This window comes from Panthera leo, chromosome D3, assembly GCF_018350215.1.
Source record: "Panthera leo isolate Ple1 chromosome D3, P.leo_Ple1_pat1.1, whole genome shotgun sequence".
NCBI lineage: Eukaryota > Metazoa > Chordata > Mammalia > Carnivora > Felidae > Panthera > Panthera leo.
In genome coordinates, this window is record NC_056690.1 from 57,247,002 (window position 1) to 57,267,858 (window position 20,857).

The 20,857-nt window shown below is 44.1% G+C and overlaps 1 protein-coding gene across 1 annotated transcript; it reads left to right on the top strand.

Annotated features, from left to right (window-relative positions):
• The first annotated feature begins 220 nt into the window (after positions 1-220).
• On the top strand, positions 221-8,306 carry LOC122203128 (60S ribosomal protein L7a-like). Its single transcript, XM_042909688.1, is given in 6 exon segments — positions 221-365; positions 368-749; positions 963-1,116; positions 1,118-1,189; positions 2,085-2,167; positions 8,066-8,306. Coding segments are annotated over 6 exon segments (1,077 nt in total).
• Positions 8,307-20,857: the final 12,551 nt, after the last annotated feature.

Consider the following 20,857-nt stretch of genomic DNA (forward strand, 5'->3'; position numbering starts at 1 on the left):
CTCTGCGTCAGACTCCATGCTGACAGCTCAGAGCCTGGAGCCTGCTTTGGTTTCTGTGTCTCCCTCTCTCTCTGCCTCTCCCCTGCTCATGTTCTCTCTGTCTCTCTCAAAAATAAATGTTAAAAAAATTAACAATAAATAAGTAAGTAAATAAATAAATACATAATCTTGATATTACCTACAATTCTCTTTTCTTTTCTCTCTCCTCTAGCCATCCAAGATGCTGAAAGGAAAGAAGACCAAGGGGAAGAAGGTGGCCCTGGCCTCTGCTGTTGTGAAGAAGCAAGAGGCCAAGAAGCTGGTCACTCCCCTGTTTGAGAGAAGGCCCAAGAATTTTGGCATCAGACAGGACATCCAGCCCAAAAGGGCCTCACCAGCTTTGTCAAATGCCACGGGCTGCAGTGGCAAAGGACTATTCTCTATAAATGTCGAAAAGTGCCTCCCGTAATTAACCAGTTCACCCAGGCTTTGGACCACCAAACAGCTACTCAACTGCTTAAGCTGGCCCACAGATACAGACCAGAGACAAAGCGAGAGAAGCAGAGATCGTTGGCCCGGGCTGAGATGAAAGCTGCCAGCAAAGGGGATGTCCCCACTAAAAGGCTGCCTGTCCTTCAAGCTGGAGTCAATACTGTCACCACCTTGGTGGGAAATACGAAGGCTCAGCTGGTAATGATTGTATATGATGTGGATCCCATTGAACTGGTTGTCTTCCTGCCTGCCCTGTGTCGTAAGATGGAGGTTCCCTTGGGGCAGCTGGGTGGCTCAGTCAGTTGAGCGTCTGACTTCAGCTCAGGTCATGGTCTCACGAACTGTGAGTTTGAGCCCTGCGTCAGGCTCACCACTGTCAGTGCGGAGCCCATTTTGGATCCTCTGTCCCCCCCCCCCCTCTGCTCCTCCCCTGCTGGTGCTCTATCTCTCAAAAATAAAGAAACATTAAAAAAAAAAATGGTGGTGGTTCCCTGTGGCATCATCAAGGGGAAGGCCAGGCTGGGGCATCTGGTCCACAGGAAGCCCTGCACCGTTGTCACACAGATTAACTTGGAAGACAAAGGAATTCTGGCTAAACTGGTGGAAGCCATCAGAACCAATTACAGTGACAAATATGATGAGATCTACCACCACCAGCCACCAGAGAGACAACGTCCTGGGTCCTAAGTCAGTGGCTCGCATTGCCAAGCTGGAAAAGGCAAAAAGAACTGGCCACCCAACTGGGCTAAGTGGATGCTGTTGAATTTTCTGTACATAAAAATAATAAAAAGTTCTCTTTCAAAAAAAATATTTAAAAATAAGTAAGTTACAAAAATAAAATAAACAGAGGGAGCAAACTTTTCTGTGAAGACCTGGGTCCTGTAGGAGGAGGTGGCTCAGAGGGGAGGCCAGTGACCTCCAGCTCACTTCCTCCAGAGCCAGAGCCTATCTTCAGTGCTGCTGGAAACACCAGGGTCACTCGGCAGAAGTCAGGGCTCTGTCTAAAATGAGCTGCAAGAGCTCCTCAAACAAAACAAGGTCTAGCCCCTGGCGTGTTTGTGTGGTGGTTTAATCTATAATTACTTGACCAGTAATCCACAAAGATTTTCTCAGCTAGTAATGACGCAGAGAAACTGAAGGACTCCATAAATATCTGCCTTTTGCTCCTTTTCTTGCTACGACCTGCACCCCCCCCAACTTTACACATGCCTTGCACGTAAATAGTGTATGTCCTCCTTGTAAGTGGGATGAGGAGTTAATGATTTCTCTAGGATAGATAACATCGAAGGAAGGACCAGGTGAGAATGACCAATGTTATCATAGGAATATTCCAGACCACCGGAGCTAGACGTCTCCACGCCAAGGCACCCTGACTCCAGGGAATGACACATGGGCCCCTGTCTTTGTTCTAACCGGTTAGAGGTTAGAACGTGCCCGAGAGGACATGTACACCAGGCACCATCCTCAGTAAAAACCCAAGACCCTGAACAAAGACAAGACTCACGCTCCTTTCCTGAATCTCCCTGAAGCCCCATCTGTATCTGCTCCATATCTTCCATAAACTCTGCTCTCACTTCCTGCTGGCTCATGTTTGATTTCCATTCTTTGTGAAGCTAAGGACCCTCCTGGCTGGTCCTGTGACCCCCTCTGGGTCCTTGGACCTGGCCTGCCGGCATCAGAAAGAGCATGGTGTCCGGTACTCTTTGATAAGGGTAGTGGTCTTCAGGGATAAATAGATGGCGTTCACGAGGAGGAAGCAAGGCTGTGCTCATCCGACCACTTTGTGGTGCTCACTCCGTTCCAATAACATGGAGATTCCCATGTTCTCCCTTAAGGTTCAGCCCAGTTTTGGGTTTGCTCCTGACTATCTCAGGAGCTTTGAATCTCTGTCCCAATGCCCTGCCCAGCAGGGTCCCCTGTGTGATGACAGTCCACCCCGTGGATTATAGGTCACTACTCCCGACATGCAGCTAGCTCAGCATGGTCCCCTCTAGAAACTGCCTGGGCTCTCTCTCTCTCAACACCGAACTACTAAAGGGAAGACAGCAAGCCTTGGCTGGCCCTTTCACTAACTGCCCCAAAACCTCAAAGGCCACACCTCTGGTGGCCTTTAACAGCACGAGGGCTCAGAGATGGCCTCAGGATGTGGTGCTATTTGGCCAGGGGATAGCAGATTGTCTAGGTTTGGGAGGTAGGTTTTGTCTTCCTCTGGTTCTGGCTATAGACCTCCTGAACTGTGCCATCTCAGCCCCACCCCTCGATCTGCCATTGGCCTCTCTCGTTTACTGTTCTCAGGCTCCTCACGTCCTCACTCTTCACCATGCCCTGCACACTGCCATCTCAGACCACCACCATCCACATCCTTCTTTGTTCCATCTGGGCAGTTGAGAACACAGACTCAAATCCTGGCTCCTCCTCTTATTCACGGAGCATCTCAGGCAGGGACTTCACCCATCTGTGCATCAGTTTCTTTGTCCATTGTGGGCGCTGAATGGGTTAATAGGAGGGAAGAGTCTTTTAGTGCAGGCCTGCGCCTGGCAGTAAAAGCGCAGTCTTTGCTAGCTCTTCCACGGTCAATGAACCTGCTCATTGCAATGCCTTTGGGGGATCTTCAGGTTTGGGGCACTTTCCAGCAGCCTTTGGTGTGGTTGTTTGTGGCCCAGGAGTTACAATTTTACTGCCAGAGATTTTTTTTTCCTCTTCTCTTTCGTGCTGTTGCCGAAGTTTGCAATTGCTGAGCTGCCAACTCTGGATAACAAACATGCTTTCTGTAGCTATTTGCGCTTATTCCAAGGGAAGCCCCTGCCAGGAGTCACTGTAGCTATCCTTGTCCCTGTGCTGTCCCCATTCCTCCTTGCCTCTCTATCACAGGACAGAGCAGAAAGTGTTGTGTGTCAGGCATCCACATTTGTCACCGCAAAACTCTCGTCTTCTGTAGGGAGTCATTTTCCCCTCCCTGTCCTAATTCTCTGCCCTTTTAAACCAGAGCTATTATTACTTCTAATTTGCATTGAATGGTCCCTTAGCAACCATCACACTTTGAATGGGATATCAACTTGCTTCTAATACTGCTAGATTTACCAAAATCTTAGCTCCACCAGGGTATAACTTAAAATGTGATAAACAGAAACGTAAACAGCTTTCAGCACATCCACATACATAAAGATCCTCCTTTTTAGAACAGCTGCATGATAGCCAAGTTGACTAGAAGGCACATTTTGGATGAATCCCATTTCTCCCTTGCCATCAATAAAAAGCAATCTCATAAATTTATTTATACTTGAAACATTTTTGGACCCCAAAACAGGGCCACTGTTCCTAAGATTTAAGGGGGGAGGGGGGCGGGCACCTGGGTGGTCCAGTTAGTTAAGCAGCTGACTGTTGATTTCAGCTCAGGTCATGATCTCGCATTGGTGAGTCTGAGCCCTGCGTTGGGCTCTTATTGGGCTCTGCGCTGATAGCATGACAGTTTGGAGCCTGCTTGGAATTCTCTCTCTCTCTCCTCTCTCTCTCTCTCTCTCTCTCTCTCTCTGCCCCCCTGCGTGTGTGTGTGTGTGTGTGTGTGCACGCACGCACATGCACTCCCTTCTTCTTTCTTCAGAATAAATACAATAAAAACTTTGAAAAATAAAAATAAAAAATAAAAACACATATAATGGGTGCCTCACTGGCTTAGACCATAGGGCATATGACTCTTGATTTGGGGTTGTGAGCTCCAGCCCCACATTAGGGGTAGAGTTTACTTAAAACACACACACACACACACACACACACACACACACACATAATATTTAAATAACATAGCTATTTCATAATACTTTTAGAACTAGTACTTTTAAAAACATATTTATTAAGACTCTACCTTTTCTAGATAAGAGAGAGACAGTGATATGCTGGTAAACTAGTTTTCTGTAAGAAAAAAAAGAAACGATTTTGTAGTGTCTGCCTATGTCTGTGGTGTAAATACTCCCACCATGGTTGATTTCAAGCCCTCAACTGTTTAACCAGGGGCTCATAAAATTCCTGAATAGAGTGTTTAACAACCTCAAAGGCTCTAGCACACCCCTGGAAGGGGAATAAAAGGATGCATAAAATACAAGAGGGCAACTTAAGCAAAAAGCAGGTCAAAAGGAAGGAATGAAGCAAGGATAAAAATATAGATAGAATGGAGCCAGGAATTAGTAAATATGAAAATGCTTACTTTAAAGCCCTATAAACAGGTTTAATACTCTCACCTGACTTTAAGAAACTTCCAGCACTGAGAGAAGCTTCCTTGGTTCACAGTGTCCTTAAGATAAAAATAAGTCTCATGCTGAGAAGTGCCAGTTCTTCAAGTAGGTCACATTTCTCCTGAGGGTGCCCATAAAGCAAAGACTGTGTCACATAGGGAATGTCCTCATCCACATCAGGGTGATGGCCCGACCTTGAGACTGCAATTAAGTGAAAGCAATTCTGGAGGCTGCTGGGCCCAGCCAGGGTTCAGGGACCGGTATTCCCACATTCCCAGTTTAATCCCTGGCAGGTGGAGCTGGGGATGTCTTCCAGAGCCCTTGAGTTATCTTCCAGACTTTTTGCTAAAGAAGCTTGTGGTAAGTTTGAACTTGTTCTCCCAGACCCTACCTGAGGGTGTCTCTAGAAATCCCAGTCTTTACAACATTCACATGATGGGGCCTCTGCCTCCAGGCCCTGATCAGCAGGCTGAGCCCCAAGAACAGGAACTTCCACGTAGACTCAGTTCATGTCCCTGCCAGATCCCTCCAGAGCTACCCACAATCTTTGGAACCTTGTAGTTTGAATGGCTAACCACTCCCTTGAGGGTGAGCCCTCTAGCTGGTCTGGTTCTCCGGCCCCGACCTATCTTCCCTCTGTCCTCCTTGGCACCCCTACGGCCACCCGCACACACCTCCACCGTTGGCTCCAGTCGGGTGGGGATTCACATTCATTGGTGTGGGCAGATAGCAATGTTTCCCAGAGCAAGGATCAGTCCTGGTTCACTAGGCTGTCTTGTACCATCACCAAAGACACAGTGGATTCAACATACGGTCTTTTTGATTTCTTCATTCCTGCCTTTTTAGGTAGAAGTGAAGGCAAGTAGGGAAAGGTGTTCAGCAGTTGACCCTAATTACCGAAACGACAGCAACAACACCTGGAATACACAGCCTCTTTCCTGTTACGAAGAAAACCTCAGGGAACCTTGGCCTGGTTTTCCTCACTGAGGACAGAGCCACCAAGGTTTGTACTTCACTCCAAGCCCTGGTGAGATGCAGGCACCCTGGCCTCACTCAGCAGAGGACAAGCTCTCGGGACATCCGAGTCAGGGTTCAGACATGGCCAAGATTACTTGGGGTGCCTGGGGGGCTCAGTGGGTTAGGTGTCTAACTTCAGTTCAGGTCATGATCTCGCAGTTTGTGAGTTTAAGCACCACATTGGTTCTCTGTGCTTTCAGCTCGGAGCCTGCTTTGGCTTCTGTGTCTCACTCTCTCTCTCTCTGCCCCTTCCCCGCTCGTGCACTGTCTCTGTCTCTGTCTCTCTCAAAAATAAATACACATTAAAAAAAAAGAAGAAGAAGAAATGGCAAAGATTGTCTCCTGAGGCATGTTACAGCCCCATCCAGCAAATATACCATTCTTCCACCCTGGGTCATTCACTCACAAGCCCGACGCTGCCTAGGCTGTGGAATACAGCCACGCCACAGCTCTGCAAAGGAACCTGTGCCAAACCAAAGATGCTCTAAGAAAAGGCATCTGACAGAGGCCATTTCCTAGGACTAGTCCATCAGTGAAAAATGTGCCAGAGGTAAAGAAAGCAGTCGATGTGTGTGCGGGTATATGTGTGTGCACTCGCACGTGCAGGTACACTTACAGGGCTTCTTCTTTTCCATCAATTCTGAGAGCCCTCTATTAAATGCTTCCTGCAGGGCGCCTGGGTGGCTCAGTCGGTTGAGCATCTGGCTCTTGATTTAGGCTCAGGTCATGATCTCACAGTTTGTGGGATCGAGCCCCACGTCGGGCTATGCGCTGATGGCGCAGAGCCTGCTTGGGATTCTCTCTCTCCCTCTCTCTCTACCCCTCCCAGGTCACGCTCTCTCAAAATAAATAAATTAACTTAAAAAACATAAATGATTCCTGCAGACATAAATTATAACTAGATATAGGAAAATATAGGAACTGGGCGGGGGGGGAAGGGTTCTTTTTTTTTTTTTTAAGTTCATTTATTTATTTTAAGGCAGAGACAGCATGAGTTGGGGAAGGGCTGAGAGACAGGGAGAGAGAGAAAATCCCTGACGCAGGGCTTGAACTCATGAAACCATGAGATCAGGACCTGAGCTGAAACCAAGAGTCAGAGACTTAACTGACTGAGCCATCCAGTCCCCACCCCCGACTTTGTTTTTAAGTTTATTTAAGAAAAAGATTCTTTTTTTTTCTTTTTTAATTTACATCCAAGTTATTTAGCATATAGTGCAATAATGATTTCAGGAGTAGATCCCAGTGATTCATCCCCTATATATAACACCCAGTGCTCATCCCAACAAGTGTCTTCCTTAATGCCCCTTACGCGATTAGCCCATCCCCCCAACCACAACCCCTCCAGCAACCCTCAGTTTGCTCTCTATATTTAAGAATCTCTTATGTTTTGTCCCCCTCCCTGTTTTTATATTATTTTTGCTTCCCTTCCCTTATGCATCTGTTTTGTATCTTAAATTCCAAATATGAGTGAAGTTATATGATATCTGTCTTTCTCTGACTAATTTCGCTTAGCATAATACTCTCTAGTTCCATCTACGGTGTTGCAAATGGCAAGATTTCATTCTTTTTTGTTGCCAAGTAATACTCCATTGTATATATATACCACATCTTCTTTATCCATTCATCCATCGATGGACATTTGGGCTCTTTCCATACTTTGGCTATTGTTGATAGTGCTGCTATAAACATGGGGGTGCATGTGTCCCTTCGAAACAGCACCCTTGTATCCCTTGGATAAATGCCTAGTAGTGCAATTGCTGGGTCATAGGGTAGTTCTATTTTTAACTTTTTGAGGAAGCTCGATACTGTTTTCCAGAGTGGCTGCAAGGGGTTATTTTCTTAAAAGAATTGGAACATTCCTTGGGTAAGTAACAGGACAAAAAAGTGTCTAGAGCACTCTTTCTGAGTGCTCTTTGCAGAAGTATATTCATCTCCTTTAAGGATTTTTCTGGTGTAAAGCATTTAGTGGAAACACTGAGCCAAGCACAAGTGTGCCTTCTGGGCATGGGAGTCCACCCCTCCTTCTCTGATGTACTAAAACTCAAATCTCAGATCAGTTGCCCATTGGTTGGTGGTCTCTAAAAAATTGCAAATGTCTGGTGGAAAAATGTGACAGATAAGGAATATAGCTGCAGGAAGCTTTCCACCTGCCCCATTCAAGGCATCACAAGGCAAATTCTTTCTGGAGACCAACAAAAAAGTGAATGTTTTGATAGGACTTACAAGGCCTCTCAAGACACAATCTGGCACTGTCCATGGCAAATAAAGCAAATACACACAGTTTTATAGTAGGTCTCCTCGTGGTGGGTCAAAGTCCTTCCATGTTCTCTTTTCATTTGCCCTATTAGATGGAGATGGCATTTCAACGCACCGCCGTCCCCCCAGCCACCTGGGGACTGTGCGGCACCTGGGGTCTGCGTGGCACCTGGGGACTGCGTGGCACCTAGGGGCAGTGCGGCACCTGGGGACTGTGTGGAGTCACAGAGGCAGTCAGCACCTGATGAGTCCAGCTCAGACAAAGCACTCCCGTTCCTCTGGCTGTGGCGTCTGGTTCAGGGATGGGCTCCCACAGAGTATGGCTCCCACTGAGTGAAGCACTTCATTGAGTGAAGGGCCTTCATCGGAGGGAGCTGGTAGTGCCCACCTTGCCAGGAGGAAGTCAGTCTCAAGAAAAGCCAACACAGAGGAGAGCTCAGCTAGGAGAAACCAAGAGAAATAAAGCCAGATGCAGAACCCTGATCAAACCACTCTTGGAGCTCATCGGGCACTTGGGTGACAAATCCCCACGGATCTCCTCTGATTCAACTCTGTGCACTATTTTTTTAAATAATTTTTAAAATGTTTATTTATTTATTTATTTATTTTGACAGAGAGAGAGAGAGTCAGACAGACAGCACAAGTTGGGGGAGGGGGAGAGAGAGAGAGAGAGAGAGAGGAAGACACAGAATCCAAAGCAGGCTCCAGACTTTGAGTTGTCAGCACAGAGCGTGATGTGGTGCTTGAACTCACGAACTGTAAGATCATGACCTGAGCCAAAGTTGGACCAACTGAGCCACCCAGGACTTCCAAGTCTGTGCATTAAATGGGATTTTCAGTAACCTGTAATCAAAACATCCTAACTAAAACACCATGTCTTCTGAATTACTAAACAATTTAATAAAATGGAGACTGCCAACATCTTGTGTAACAGGCTTTAGGAATTCTGACTTTGAAAGGCACTATACTCAGAAAGACCTAACAACCAACCGACCGTAACTATATTTTCATGGATCAATGACACATCCAGTAATTCATGCACTGTTTTCCACTTAAACACTGCTTCTACAGTGTTTGAATTTGAGGATTTGAATAAGCTTATAATTTAAAAAAAAATCAATATATTGGGACAATTAAAAGAAGAATTAAATATCCAGGGGGAAAATGGATACATCAGAAAACAGCAATGAAGTACAATCATTATATAGAAACATACAGTTTAGTTCAGAGCATCCTGGCAGCCAAGGTAAAACAAACAAACAAACAAACGCCACAACACAACAGCTTAATTTTACATAATTCTTATTATCTGAGAAAGAAAAGCATCCCTTTTTGCCAGAAGATAGACATTTTTTCCAGCAGTAAGTTCTGCAGTGGTTGTTGGCAATTTAGGAAGTTTAGGCCCCTGACATTAGCCAAACCACTTCAGCTTATCCGTATTAGAGGGTCAAAGTGTCAACATTAATCTAAGTACTGGCAGCATTAAAATGTTTATATTAGCACTTACAAGAAAATACAGTAAGATGCAGTGAATTTTTTTTTTTTTAAAGAAAGCACAATATGACACCAGCCCCACAGGGTTCCAGCCAGAAACAGGAAGGCGCAATGAGGGCCTCTGCACCCAGAGGACGGACAGGTCAGGAAGGCAGAGAAGCAGAGAGATGTCAAAGGAGAAGGGAGCCCATGTGGCAGTTCTTGGAGGGGCGCTAATCTGCAAGACCCTGATGTATGTGGCAGGAGAGAGAATGCGTACTTTATATGCTGACACAAGGTTCCACGTTTTCCTGGAGAATTATGGAAGCACAGAGAAGTTGTGCTTGAGCTCTGGACACAATTTGGACTAGGAGACTGTGGCTGGATAACCATACCTAACTTTTACCGAGCACAATACTCCATGAGGTAAAGGACTATTATCCCTATTAAAATGATAATATCGCACGAGGAAACTGATGTTTGGTTTTTTGAGCAAAACTTCATGGCTAATCAGTGATGGAGCTAAAGGTCTGATGTGAGATGGTCTGGCTACAAAGCCAGCTGCTCACCTCTGGTGACCACGTCCATCCCATCCATCCACTCTAATTGGAGCCGAGCTGTAAGGGACAGCTCTGTGTGAACTGTGACAGCCCCTCCAGCTTGTGCTACACTTTTCCGTGTTCCTACACTATCCCACTCTACTCATGGCCCAGAGTATAAGGCAGAGGAGAGCCCTGGGTAGCCTACAACCCACGGGCCACGGAAGCCAGAGGAGAAATGCTCCACGAGCAATGCAACAGCTTGAGGGCTGTAAGAAGCTTCTGTATGCTTCCTGCAGGTCCTGACAGAGAGACAGTCTCCACTCATATTCGCCTTCTCCCCCTGCCCCCCCCCCCCCACTGACTCTCCCCTCTCCTGGAATTACCTTCAAAGAACCTGCCTGAAGCAAAGCTCTTGTCTCAGGTCTGCTCAAAAGCAAGCTTAACCAAGAAAAGGCATCAGCATACAGGACATCATAGCTCAGAAAGGACAGCTCGTCAAATTCTTAGCAGGTTCAGACTTTTATTGTTAAAGCCATCCACCACTGCCCTGCTCTGAAGAAACAGGTTACAGAGGAGAAAGAGGGGTTCAGGGAAAGAGGGGTTCGGTGGCCAGCCAAAGGCAAAAGACTTCAATAACCAAATACGTCTGACTGACTGATATATTTTCTGAAGGGGGACTTGCCCATTTCAAAGTGAATCACGACAGGAATCATCAGACCATGGAGTTGTTGGACAACATGTGGAATTCTCAGATAAATGGACTTCAAAGTACTCTTTCTCTTGGGCAGTTGGACAAGGCTGATGAAATAGGTCTTATTGCTTGCCAGTTTCCTCGTAAGTGAAGCACGTGCTTCTGATTTGAAGCACTAAAAAAAAAAAGGACATGTTGACTCCCTTTGCGTACCCTAATGCTACAGGCATGCATCAAAAAAAAAAAAAAAAAAAAAAAAAAAAGGAAGAAGAACCTTTAGTGCCTGGAAATAAATCTAATCTTCTCCAAGCACTCAATTTTTACCAGCTGTTTGCAAAATGTGAGCCAATGTGCTGAGAAAGAGACCTTTCATGATCGCATTGTATCTATGCAACTGTATCCAATGGTCACTACAGAACCAGGGGTTTGCCTGAGGACAGCAAATGAATCTATCTCTAGACAAAATGTATGGCTCCCCTTGAGCAAGGAGAGTCCAGAGTTATTTTTTTTTTCCTACCATCATTCTTAACGGTTCAGCTTCTGACATTATTCAGAAAATAAAATGCTATTACAGAATTTCATTTCATGGGGCACCTGGGTGGCTCAGTCAGTTGGGCGTCCGACTCTTGGTTTCAGCTCAGGCCATGGTCTCACAGCTCGTGAGATCAAGCCCTGTGTCAGGCTCATCGCTGTGGTGCAGAGCATGCCTGGGATTCTCTGTCTTCCTCTCTCTCTGCCCCTCCCCTGCCTGTGTGCACACGCTCTCTCTCTCTCTCTCTCTCTCTCAAAACAAATGAACTAAAAAAAAAAAAAAAAAAAGAATTTCATTTCATGAGACAATTCACAAGAAAGTTCTCCAGCAACAGAAGGCTAGTTTTCTCAGACACAAGAGAGCAAGCTCCTTCCACAGACGCTGGTGTTTCAGAGCTAGTGAGAAAGATGAGATCCAGACCTGGGACCCAGAGCCCTGAGGAGGGGGCACTGACTGGTGGGTGCTGAGGTGTCTGAGCTTGGACTGAGGCTTCATGTGCCTGGAACTCAGATCACTAGGAGGGGGCACTGGGTAGCTGGTGCTACAGCCTCTCAAAGTAGTGTGAATCTGGCTTTGGAAATGTTGGAAATGTTGGAAAAACTACAAATAGGATCAAATAGGATCCATTTGCTTCCTGGGAGGAACTGTCACCACCAGGGTGGGGAACCGTTATTGGAGTGGTATTCACAGGAACCCACAAGCCGGGAGAAGGTGGGCAGAGAAAGTCCCTTCCTCCTGCAGCCTCATAGCTTCTATTGAGCGCTCCCTCCTGACAGAACCTAACTGGGTGTCAGTTTGGTGGGGTGGGGGTGGGGGGTTTGAGGTTTGCAAAGCCCCAGCCCAGTCGCCCAGAGCAGAGAAAGACGGGTTTGCGGCCAAGAGACAACAGCTTAATGACTGGCAAGCACTCACCAAGGCTTTCAGCCTCGGAATACTAAAGCTCTAATTTTCAAATAGTTCCTCTGCTTGGAATTCAGTGAAACAGTAAAATATCAAGGAAACTACAGAGGAGCTGTCGTGTACTATTATGCTGGCAAAAGTGCACTCAGCTCAGAAGGTGGGCTTTGGCTAAAACCTGAAGACAGCGAGGGATGCATCTCCTGCATATTTTAGCAACATCAATATCACTGAGGTAGAAGGGTTGAAGAATTGCACTGCGCTAGAGATGCATTAACAGTAGACAACATCTGGGATACCACCGGAAAGTCAAAGGACAGGCTGATGGTAGAGAAAGAAAAAGGTAGAGCTTTTCCAGCAGTTAAGAAAGCATTGTGCATTGTGGGAAAAGACTACTTCTGCTCATAACTCATTAATTTTGAAGAAAGCGGCCTCATTCAACCGCCTCCAGGTCTGCAGCCCCACATTGTCCTTTGCGCTTCTGTGAGGAAGCCAACCAGCCAATACCGGGAACTCTTGTGAGCCCGAGTGTGCTCCCTCCCAGGGCGTTAGCCACTGGTGGTCCTAGGCTCTCTCCCCATGCTCCCCAAACAAAACAGTCTGTTCAGTTGAGTAAGGTCAGAGCATGTGTTATGTTTTCGGAATGCTTTCTTTTCAAAGACAGGACATGTGGATGTAAAGGGCTGGCATTTATTAATTCAGAATAACTCACGTTCAAAGTCCCACGATAGTCAATGTGCTGCTGACAATTGAGAAAAGGAAATCAGCAAATCCTAGGGAAATGACCTCTGTGAGATTTGCACTCACAAGCAATGCCTGAAAGGGTGAGGACCCTTTGAAAACATCAGGATGGAAATCTTGGCCCCTCCATGGAGAGGTAGACCCTCCCTCCACTTCCTGGCTTCCTTTCCAGGCCTCCTCGCATCACTGGTCCTGCCTTGCCCAGAGTCACATGGGGGCATCTCGGCCCCTGGCATGGCCTTTTCCTATTAAATGATGATAAAGAAAACATTTAGGTTTAGAACAGGAAAACATGACAAAATTATGCAATAAATGTATAAATATGCCCTGAGGGTAAATGCATTATGCACCTTCTAAAAAGTCCCCACAGCTCTAAATGCCTATGATTTTGGCTCTGAACTCTGTTGTTTGTTTTTGTCGCATTTAACTTTGGCTACTTGCTTCTGTGCAGAGTGGATGTTTTTCAAGTTCAAAGTGAAAACTATGCCTTTTATCTTTCTTATGAGGCTTTTTTAATCTTCACCTGGCATTCATGTCCTTTTGGCAACAGACGTTTTCTATCCCGTCTCCTTACTCGGTCCTACTCGGTCCTACTAAGTAAATTCTAATGCTTTGTGGGTGCTGTAATTAGCTTTTGGGGGGTAAAAGTAATTATAATGTGGTAATAGTCCTTTAAGAAGTCAGCTGCCTCCAGGAGATCTGTCCTCCTCCGAGACTACCAGCAAAGAACCAAGGTACTTAGAGGTCTCAGGAGGTTGCTGAAGTCTCCCCAAATTACACACAAGACTTTTGTGCATATAACCTGTGCTTTTGTGAGAGAAGATGGCAGTAGTTTTCTCCAGATACTCAGAGAACTTGTTGACCTCAAAAAAGTTGTGAATCCAGACTTGAGAGAGCAATGTGTTACTGAGACCATCCAGACAGTATACCTGACTGCATCTTGTTAAGGCCTCTATGTCAACTTTTAAGATTCTTGTAGGCGGGTGTAGAGATCTACTCATCTTGTAGCCATCCAAGACAAGCCTCATGTGTAAGTTCCCTTTCTTATTAAAACTGCCACCTACCTATTTATCCAAAGGATACAGGTGTCCTGTTTTGAAGGGGCACATGCACCCCCATGTTTATAGCAGCACTATTGACATTAGCCAAAGTATGGAAAGAGCCCAAATGTCCATCCATGGATGAATGGATAAAGAAGATGTGGTATATATATTAACATTCCATTATATATGTGTATGTATGTGTGTATATATATATATATATATATATATATATATATATATATATATAATGGAATATTACTCAGCAATCCAAAAGAATGAAATCCTGCCATTTGCAACACCATGAATGAAACTGGAGGATATTATGTTAAGTGAAATTAGAGAAAGACAAATATCATATGACTTCACTCATATGTAGAATTTAAGATATAAAACAGATGAACATAGGAAAGGGAAGCAAAAACAATATAAAAATAGGGAGGAGGACAAAACGTAAGAGACTCTTAAATACAGAGAACAAACTGAGGGTTGCTAGAGGGATTGTGGGTGGGGGGATGAGCTAAATAGGCAAGAGGTATTAGAGAGGACACTTGCTGGGATGAGCACCGGGTGTAGGGGATGAATCAGTGGACTGATTCAGGAGTAGACTCCTGAAATCACTGCACTATATACTAACTAACTTGGATGTAAATTTTTAAAAATAAAAAAATAAAAATAAAAACCCTGCCTCATACCAAAAATCCTAAACTTGTGAATCCTAAACCTGTCTAAAATCTGTTATATGAATGCATGGAAGAAAACTAATAAACAAAATGGCTTTTTTTGTCCATTCAATTTCTTTTCTTTTCCCTATCCCCACCCCATTCACCTTGCATTTCCCTACCCCTCCCTCCTCCTACACTTAGTTCCTTTAATCATTAATAGCTGGTCATGATTTTTCTGAGCTCTGTCTATGGGGTTCAGCCAGTTCCTTTCAAACTACACACGAGCCAATGGTTAGTGTGTATAATCACATTCCCTGGGAGGAATATTCTGGGAAATAATTCACTTCATCTAACATAATCTCCTTGCCCTGGTGTGGAAAGGCCCTTCAAGCTGTGGGTCGAAGGAAGTTCCCAGGAAAGGAGAAAGACTCCTAACTAAAGTTGCAGAGAGAGGGAACAGCAGAGAAGCCCCTGAGGGAAGTAGGTAAAGCAGAAAACAAGGGGCTCCTGCCTGCTGGGCACACACATCTCTCCTCCACACCCAGGCTGAGCTTTCTGACAGCAGCTCCTACCCAAGGGCCAGCCTTAATGTCTGACATTCACACACACACCACAACCACCACCACCTGAGGCCTGCCAGCTCATGCAGACACTTTTATTCATTCAATGAGCCAACACTTTGGAGGCCTAATTATGCACCAAGCACTGTACTAGGTATTGAGGATCAAAGTTGAGTAAGCTCAGAGTCCACAAAGATGGCAAACAGACACACACACAGCTTACGGTGCGACACTAGTCTTGTTTCGGCAATGCCACTTGCAGAGTGGACACACAGATGGGTGAGGGAGATGCATCACTGGTGGGCATCACCATCCTACTGTGATGATGGCAGCTGCCCAGAGGACGGAACCCTACCCCCCGTCTGCCAGAAAGCTGGTGCCTGTCCTGACTACTCGGTCTGCTGGGTCCTACTCCAGCCTTTAAAACGCTACCACATTTGGGGCGCCTGGGTGGCTCAGTCACTTAAACGTCCAATTCTTGATTTTGGCTCAGGTTGTGATCCCAAGGTAAGGGGATCAAGCCCCGTGGCAGGCTCCACGCTGAGTGTGGATTCTCTCTTTCTCTCCCCTCCCCTGCTTGTGCTTCCTCTCCTTCTAAAATAAAAATAAAAACAAAAATAAAAATAAAAATAAAAATAAATCAAAAGGCTACCACATTTAAACCTAGTAGACACATGGGCAAAGATATAAACAACCAACACACATGCCTACAAAAAGATGCCTAACACCACTAGACCACTAGTTGTGAAAACAAATTAAAACAATACTAATAGATGGGTAAATGTTTTAAAGATAGCCAGCACTGGTGAGAATGTGAGGAAATGCACACTCCATACATTGCTGGTGGGAGTATGAATCATTACAACTTTTTGGAAAATAATTTGACAATATCCACCAAAACTAGAAATACATATCAACTTTGACCCATGAGTCGTACTTTAGGAGATTTCGTCTACAGTAATTAAAGCAATATCATTGTTTATAACAGAAAAGGAAAATAAAATTGGAAACATCCTAAATATCCACAATTAAGGAGCAACTAATTAAATTATATTATCTGTACCAGGGAATATCACACAGCCATGAAAAATAACAGGTTACATGTATACATATTTGCCTAGAAATATACCAATGATGTATTATTTAGAGGAAGTGTATACGAGAAAATTATGGGGGCACCTGGTTGGCTCAGTTAGTAGAATATGTTATTCTTGATCTCAGGGCATGAGTTAAAGCCCTATATTGGGTGCAGAGATTTCTTTAAAAAAAAAAAAAAGAAAGCTATGGATAAATATATATAAAGAAGCTTATTTTTAGACAGAAATATAAAGAAAAATGCACATACACTTACACACACACACACACACACACACACACACACATACATGAACGTTTGAGCAGAGAGAAAGATATAGAAGGTTACAAACCAAACTATTCAGATTGGTTGCCTCAAAGGATGGAACTGGAGAGAAAGAGAGGATTATTTCATTTTTGTTAATACATCTTTGCTTTGTTACAAGTGCAACAAGGGCATGATTTTTTTGCCCAGTAATCAGAAAACATCTAGTCAAGAGAACGAGAAAATAAGACACAAACTGGGAGAAAATATTTGCCAAAGATATATCTGATATAAGAGTTTTAAAAGGAACTCTTAAAACCCAACAGTAAGAAAACTGAACCTGATTTTAAAAATAAGCAAAAAGATCTGAACAGACACCTCACAAAAACAGATATAAAAGTGGCAAATAAGCATATGAAAAGATGCTCAACAGCATGAGTCATTAGGGAATTGAAAATTAAAACAACAATGAGATACCACTACATACTTATTAGAATGGCCGAAATCCAAAACACTGACAACACCAAATGCTGGTGAGGATGTGAAGCAACAGGAACTCTCATTCATTGCTGGTGGGAACGCAAACTGGTACAGCCACTTTGGAAGACAGTTTGGCAGCTTCTTACAAAACTAAATATACTCTTACCATATGATCTACCAATCACATTCCCTGGTATTTTCCCAAATGAGTTGAAAACTTATGCCCACACAAAAACCTGCACAGGGATGTTTATAGCAGCTTTATCCATCATTGCCTAAACTTGGAGGCAACCAAGATATCCTTCAGTAGGTGAATGGTACTTCTCCACATTGGAATATTACTCAGCACAAAAGAAAAATGAACTATTAAGCCATGAAGTGACCTAGAGGAAACTTAAATGCACATTACTGAATGAAAGAAACCAAACTGAAAAGGTTAAATACTGCATGATTCCAGCTATATAACATTCTGGAAAAGGCAAAACTAAGAAGACCATAAAATGATCAGCGATGGGCAGGAGGGCAGAGCACAGAGGATTTTTAGGGCAGTGAAACTACTCTGTATATACTATAATGGTGGATACATGGCATTACACTTGTCAAAACCCATAGAATATACAACACCAAGAATGAATTCTAATGTAAACTATAAGCTTCTGATGATAATGATGTGTCAGTGTAGGTTCATCGACAAATGAACAAATGTCCCACTCTCTGCTGGGGATATTGACAATGGGGGAGACTAGGCATGTGTGGAGGGAGGGGTTATATGGGAAATCTTTGCACTTTCTGCTCAGTTTTGCTGTAAATCTAAAACTGCTTTACAACAATAAAGTCTACTAGAACTTGGTTTAATAATTCTGAAAAAATCTAGCGAGGTGTTTAGTTTTAGATACAGCCTATTTGGAAATGACCACATGGGATTGGTCGATCCTGGTCCTGCCATTCAAGAGGAGGCTTTAGAGCAGCTAAAAAGAATAAACTGGAGCCATAGATGCTGCAGTGGAAACACATCCCAGCCCTAGAGATGGGTAAAGAAAATACGTCATAAGAACACGTACAGTGTGACCATTTGTGTTGAAATAGAAGCAAACCATGCAAGTACATGTTTGTTGATGTACAGAAAAATTGCTAGAAGGAGGATAAGACACTCTTAGGAGTGGTTGCCTACCTCTGGGGGATGGAGGGAGGTCTCATACCCTCTTGTCCTGTCTGAACTTGATAAGAGTACATTAGCTTATAAATAAGTAAAAACTAATTGTTTTAGGAAAAGCGTTTTCCCCCCTTGCCTTTATCAACAGACTGCACAGAGATGTGAGTGTACAGTCTGACCAGTGGTTATAAAGCCTGTGTCAGGCTCGAGCTCACAAAATCAATCATAATTTTCTACATGTGGTACCCCCCTGGCCCTCCAGTGTTACAAAAAGAAATGTCACAACCAAGTTAGGGTATGTCCAACTTAAAGAATTACAGGGATGCCTACATTTAGATAGTGCTTTACAATCTAGGAAGGGCAAAAAGTCCCCTTTGAGGAATTTGTCTTCATGGAAGTAATATATAATAGAAGCAGTAATTTTATTTTTTTATTTTTATTTTTTTTTAAATTTTTTTTTTTTTAATTTTTTTTTTTTCAACGTTTTTTATTTATTTTTGGGACAGAGAGAGACAGAGCATGAATGGGGCAGGGGCAGAGAGAGAGGGAGACACAGAATCGGAAACAGGCTCCAGGCTCCGAGCCATCAGCCCAGAGCCTGACGCGGGGCTCGAACTCACGGACCGCGAGATCGTGACCTGGCTGAAGTCGGACGCTTAACCGACTGCGCCACCCAGGCGCCCCTAGAAGCAGTAATTTTAAAGGTATATATATCATAAGCAGAATGGCAAACCTGTACTCACTATAAACACTTACAAAATATATCCAATAAATGCATCAACAAACTGTATCATCCCTGCCCGTAGCTATTAAATAAGCAATTATGAGAGAATCCACTTTACACAAAATTTTAAACCCTCCCTGCATGGAAGATCATATGTACATTGGGTTAAGGCACAGCCTAGAACAAATTGAAACTGTGTCTTTAAGGGGTGCCTGGATGGCTCAGTTGGTTAAGCGTCCAAATCTTGATTTCAGCTCAGGTCATGATCTCACTGTCATGAGATAAAGTCTCCACACTGGGCGTGACACCTGCTTAAGATTCTTTCTCTTTCTCTCTCTCTGCCCCTCCCCCATTTGCTTGTGTGCGCACATGCATGCACACTCTCTATTTAAAAAAAAAAAAAGTGTGTCTTCAAAAGCGCCCAGATGTCCCTGGTTTTTCTCTTCAGTTGCCTCTGTCCCAGGGGGAGCAGTGTAAGTCCCACCCAAAAGCTGCATTGGAGGACCATGTGACATGGAATGCAGAGGAACACCTCATGCTTTCAACCTCCCCACTCACCCCAGACAGAGTGAAACCAAGTGTATGTGATATACAAAGACTTTTGGTTATCTTTAGTATATTATCAGACAATGTACCTTTCAATTCATGATTTTGAAAAAAAGATTTGCAGTATTTTAAAAGAAGCTTTTATTTTATTAAAAAAAATTTTTTTTTAAATGTACATCCAAATTAGTTAGCATATAGTGCAACAATGATTTCTGGAGTAGATTCCTTAGTGCCCCATACCCATTTAGCCCATCCCCCCTCCCACAACCCCTCCAGTAACCCTCAGTTTGTTCTCCATATTTGTGAGTCTCTTCCGTTTTGTCCCCCTCCCTGTTTTTATATTATTTTTATTTCCCTTCCCTTATGTTCATCTGTTTTGTCTCTTAGAGTGCTCATATGAGTGCAGTCATATGATTTTTGTCTTTCTCTAATTTCACTTAGCATAATACCCTCTAGTTCCACCCACGTAGTTGCAAATGGCAAGACTGCATTCCTTTTGATTGCCGAGTAGTACTCCGTTGTATGTATATACCACATCTTTATCCACTCATCTATCGATGGACATTTGGGCTCTTTCCATACTTTGGCTATTGCTGATAGTGCTGCTATAAACATAGGGGTGCATGTGTCCCTTCGAAACAGCACACCTGTATCCCTTGGATAAATGCCTAGTAGTGCAATTGCTGGGTCGTAGGGTAGTTCTATTTTTAGTTTTTTAAGGAACCTCCATACTGTTTTCCAGAGTGGCTGCACCAGCTCGTATTCCCATAAAAGAAGCTTTTAAATGTAGTAATGTGGTTGAAAATAATCTTTTCAGTGAGAAAAAAAATTCTCATTTTATGACAGACATCTATGGGAAAGTATCACTTGACTGATAGCTAACTTTTCAAGATCATCAGTTCCATAAAGGAAGCTCACAGTTGTTTGTGTAAGTTACAACAAAACAGTAATTGCCATGGCCATCATTTATTGACCACACACCATGTGTTTACATGCACTCTATCTTTAATCTTCACAATAACCCTATGCAGTGGGTACCATTAGTTCCACTTTACAGATGAGAAAACTGAGGCAAAAAGCAAGAAAGCCTGCTCAAGTTCCCACAGCCAGCAAGGGGTGTAGCTAGGACTTGATCCAGGGTCTTCAGAGCTCAAGGACCACGTCACTCTCCTGACTAGGAAAGGGATAAGAGGTAAGGGATGTGCAGCAAATCCAGAGCACGGCAATGACCTTGCCATGGCCTGGTTGCAAAATAATCTGATCCAAGGTTTCCACTCTAAGAACAAGAGCTAGGTGACCTGACAGCAGCAGGGAGCTGCAAGCTCACAGTGTGCACAGAGATGGTTCAGGAGCTACCTGAGGGGTACAGGCACAGAAGCTTCAGAGAAAAAGGGCTGAAGCGGAACATAGGAACTCAGCTTATGTGGGTGATCCAATCTCATCAATGCCAAAGGATGTGAGTAACCATCCCAGGGGATGTGCTGGGATGTTGTACAAACTT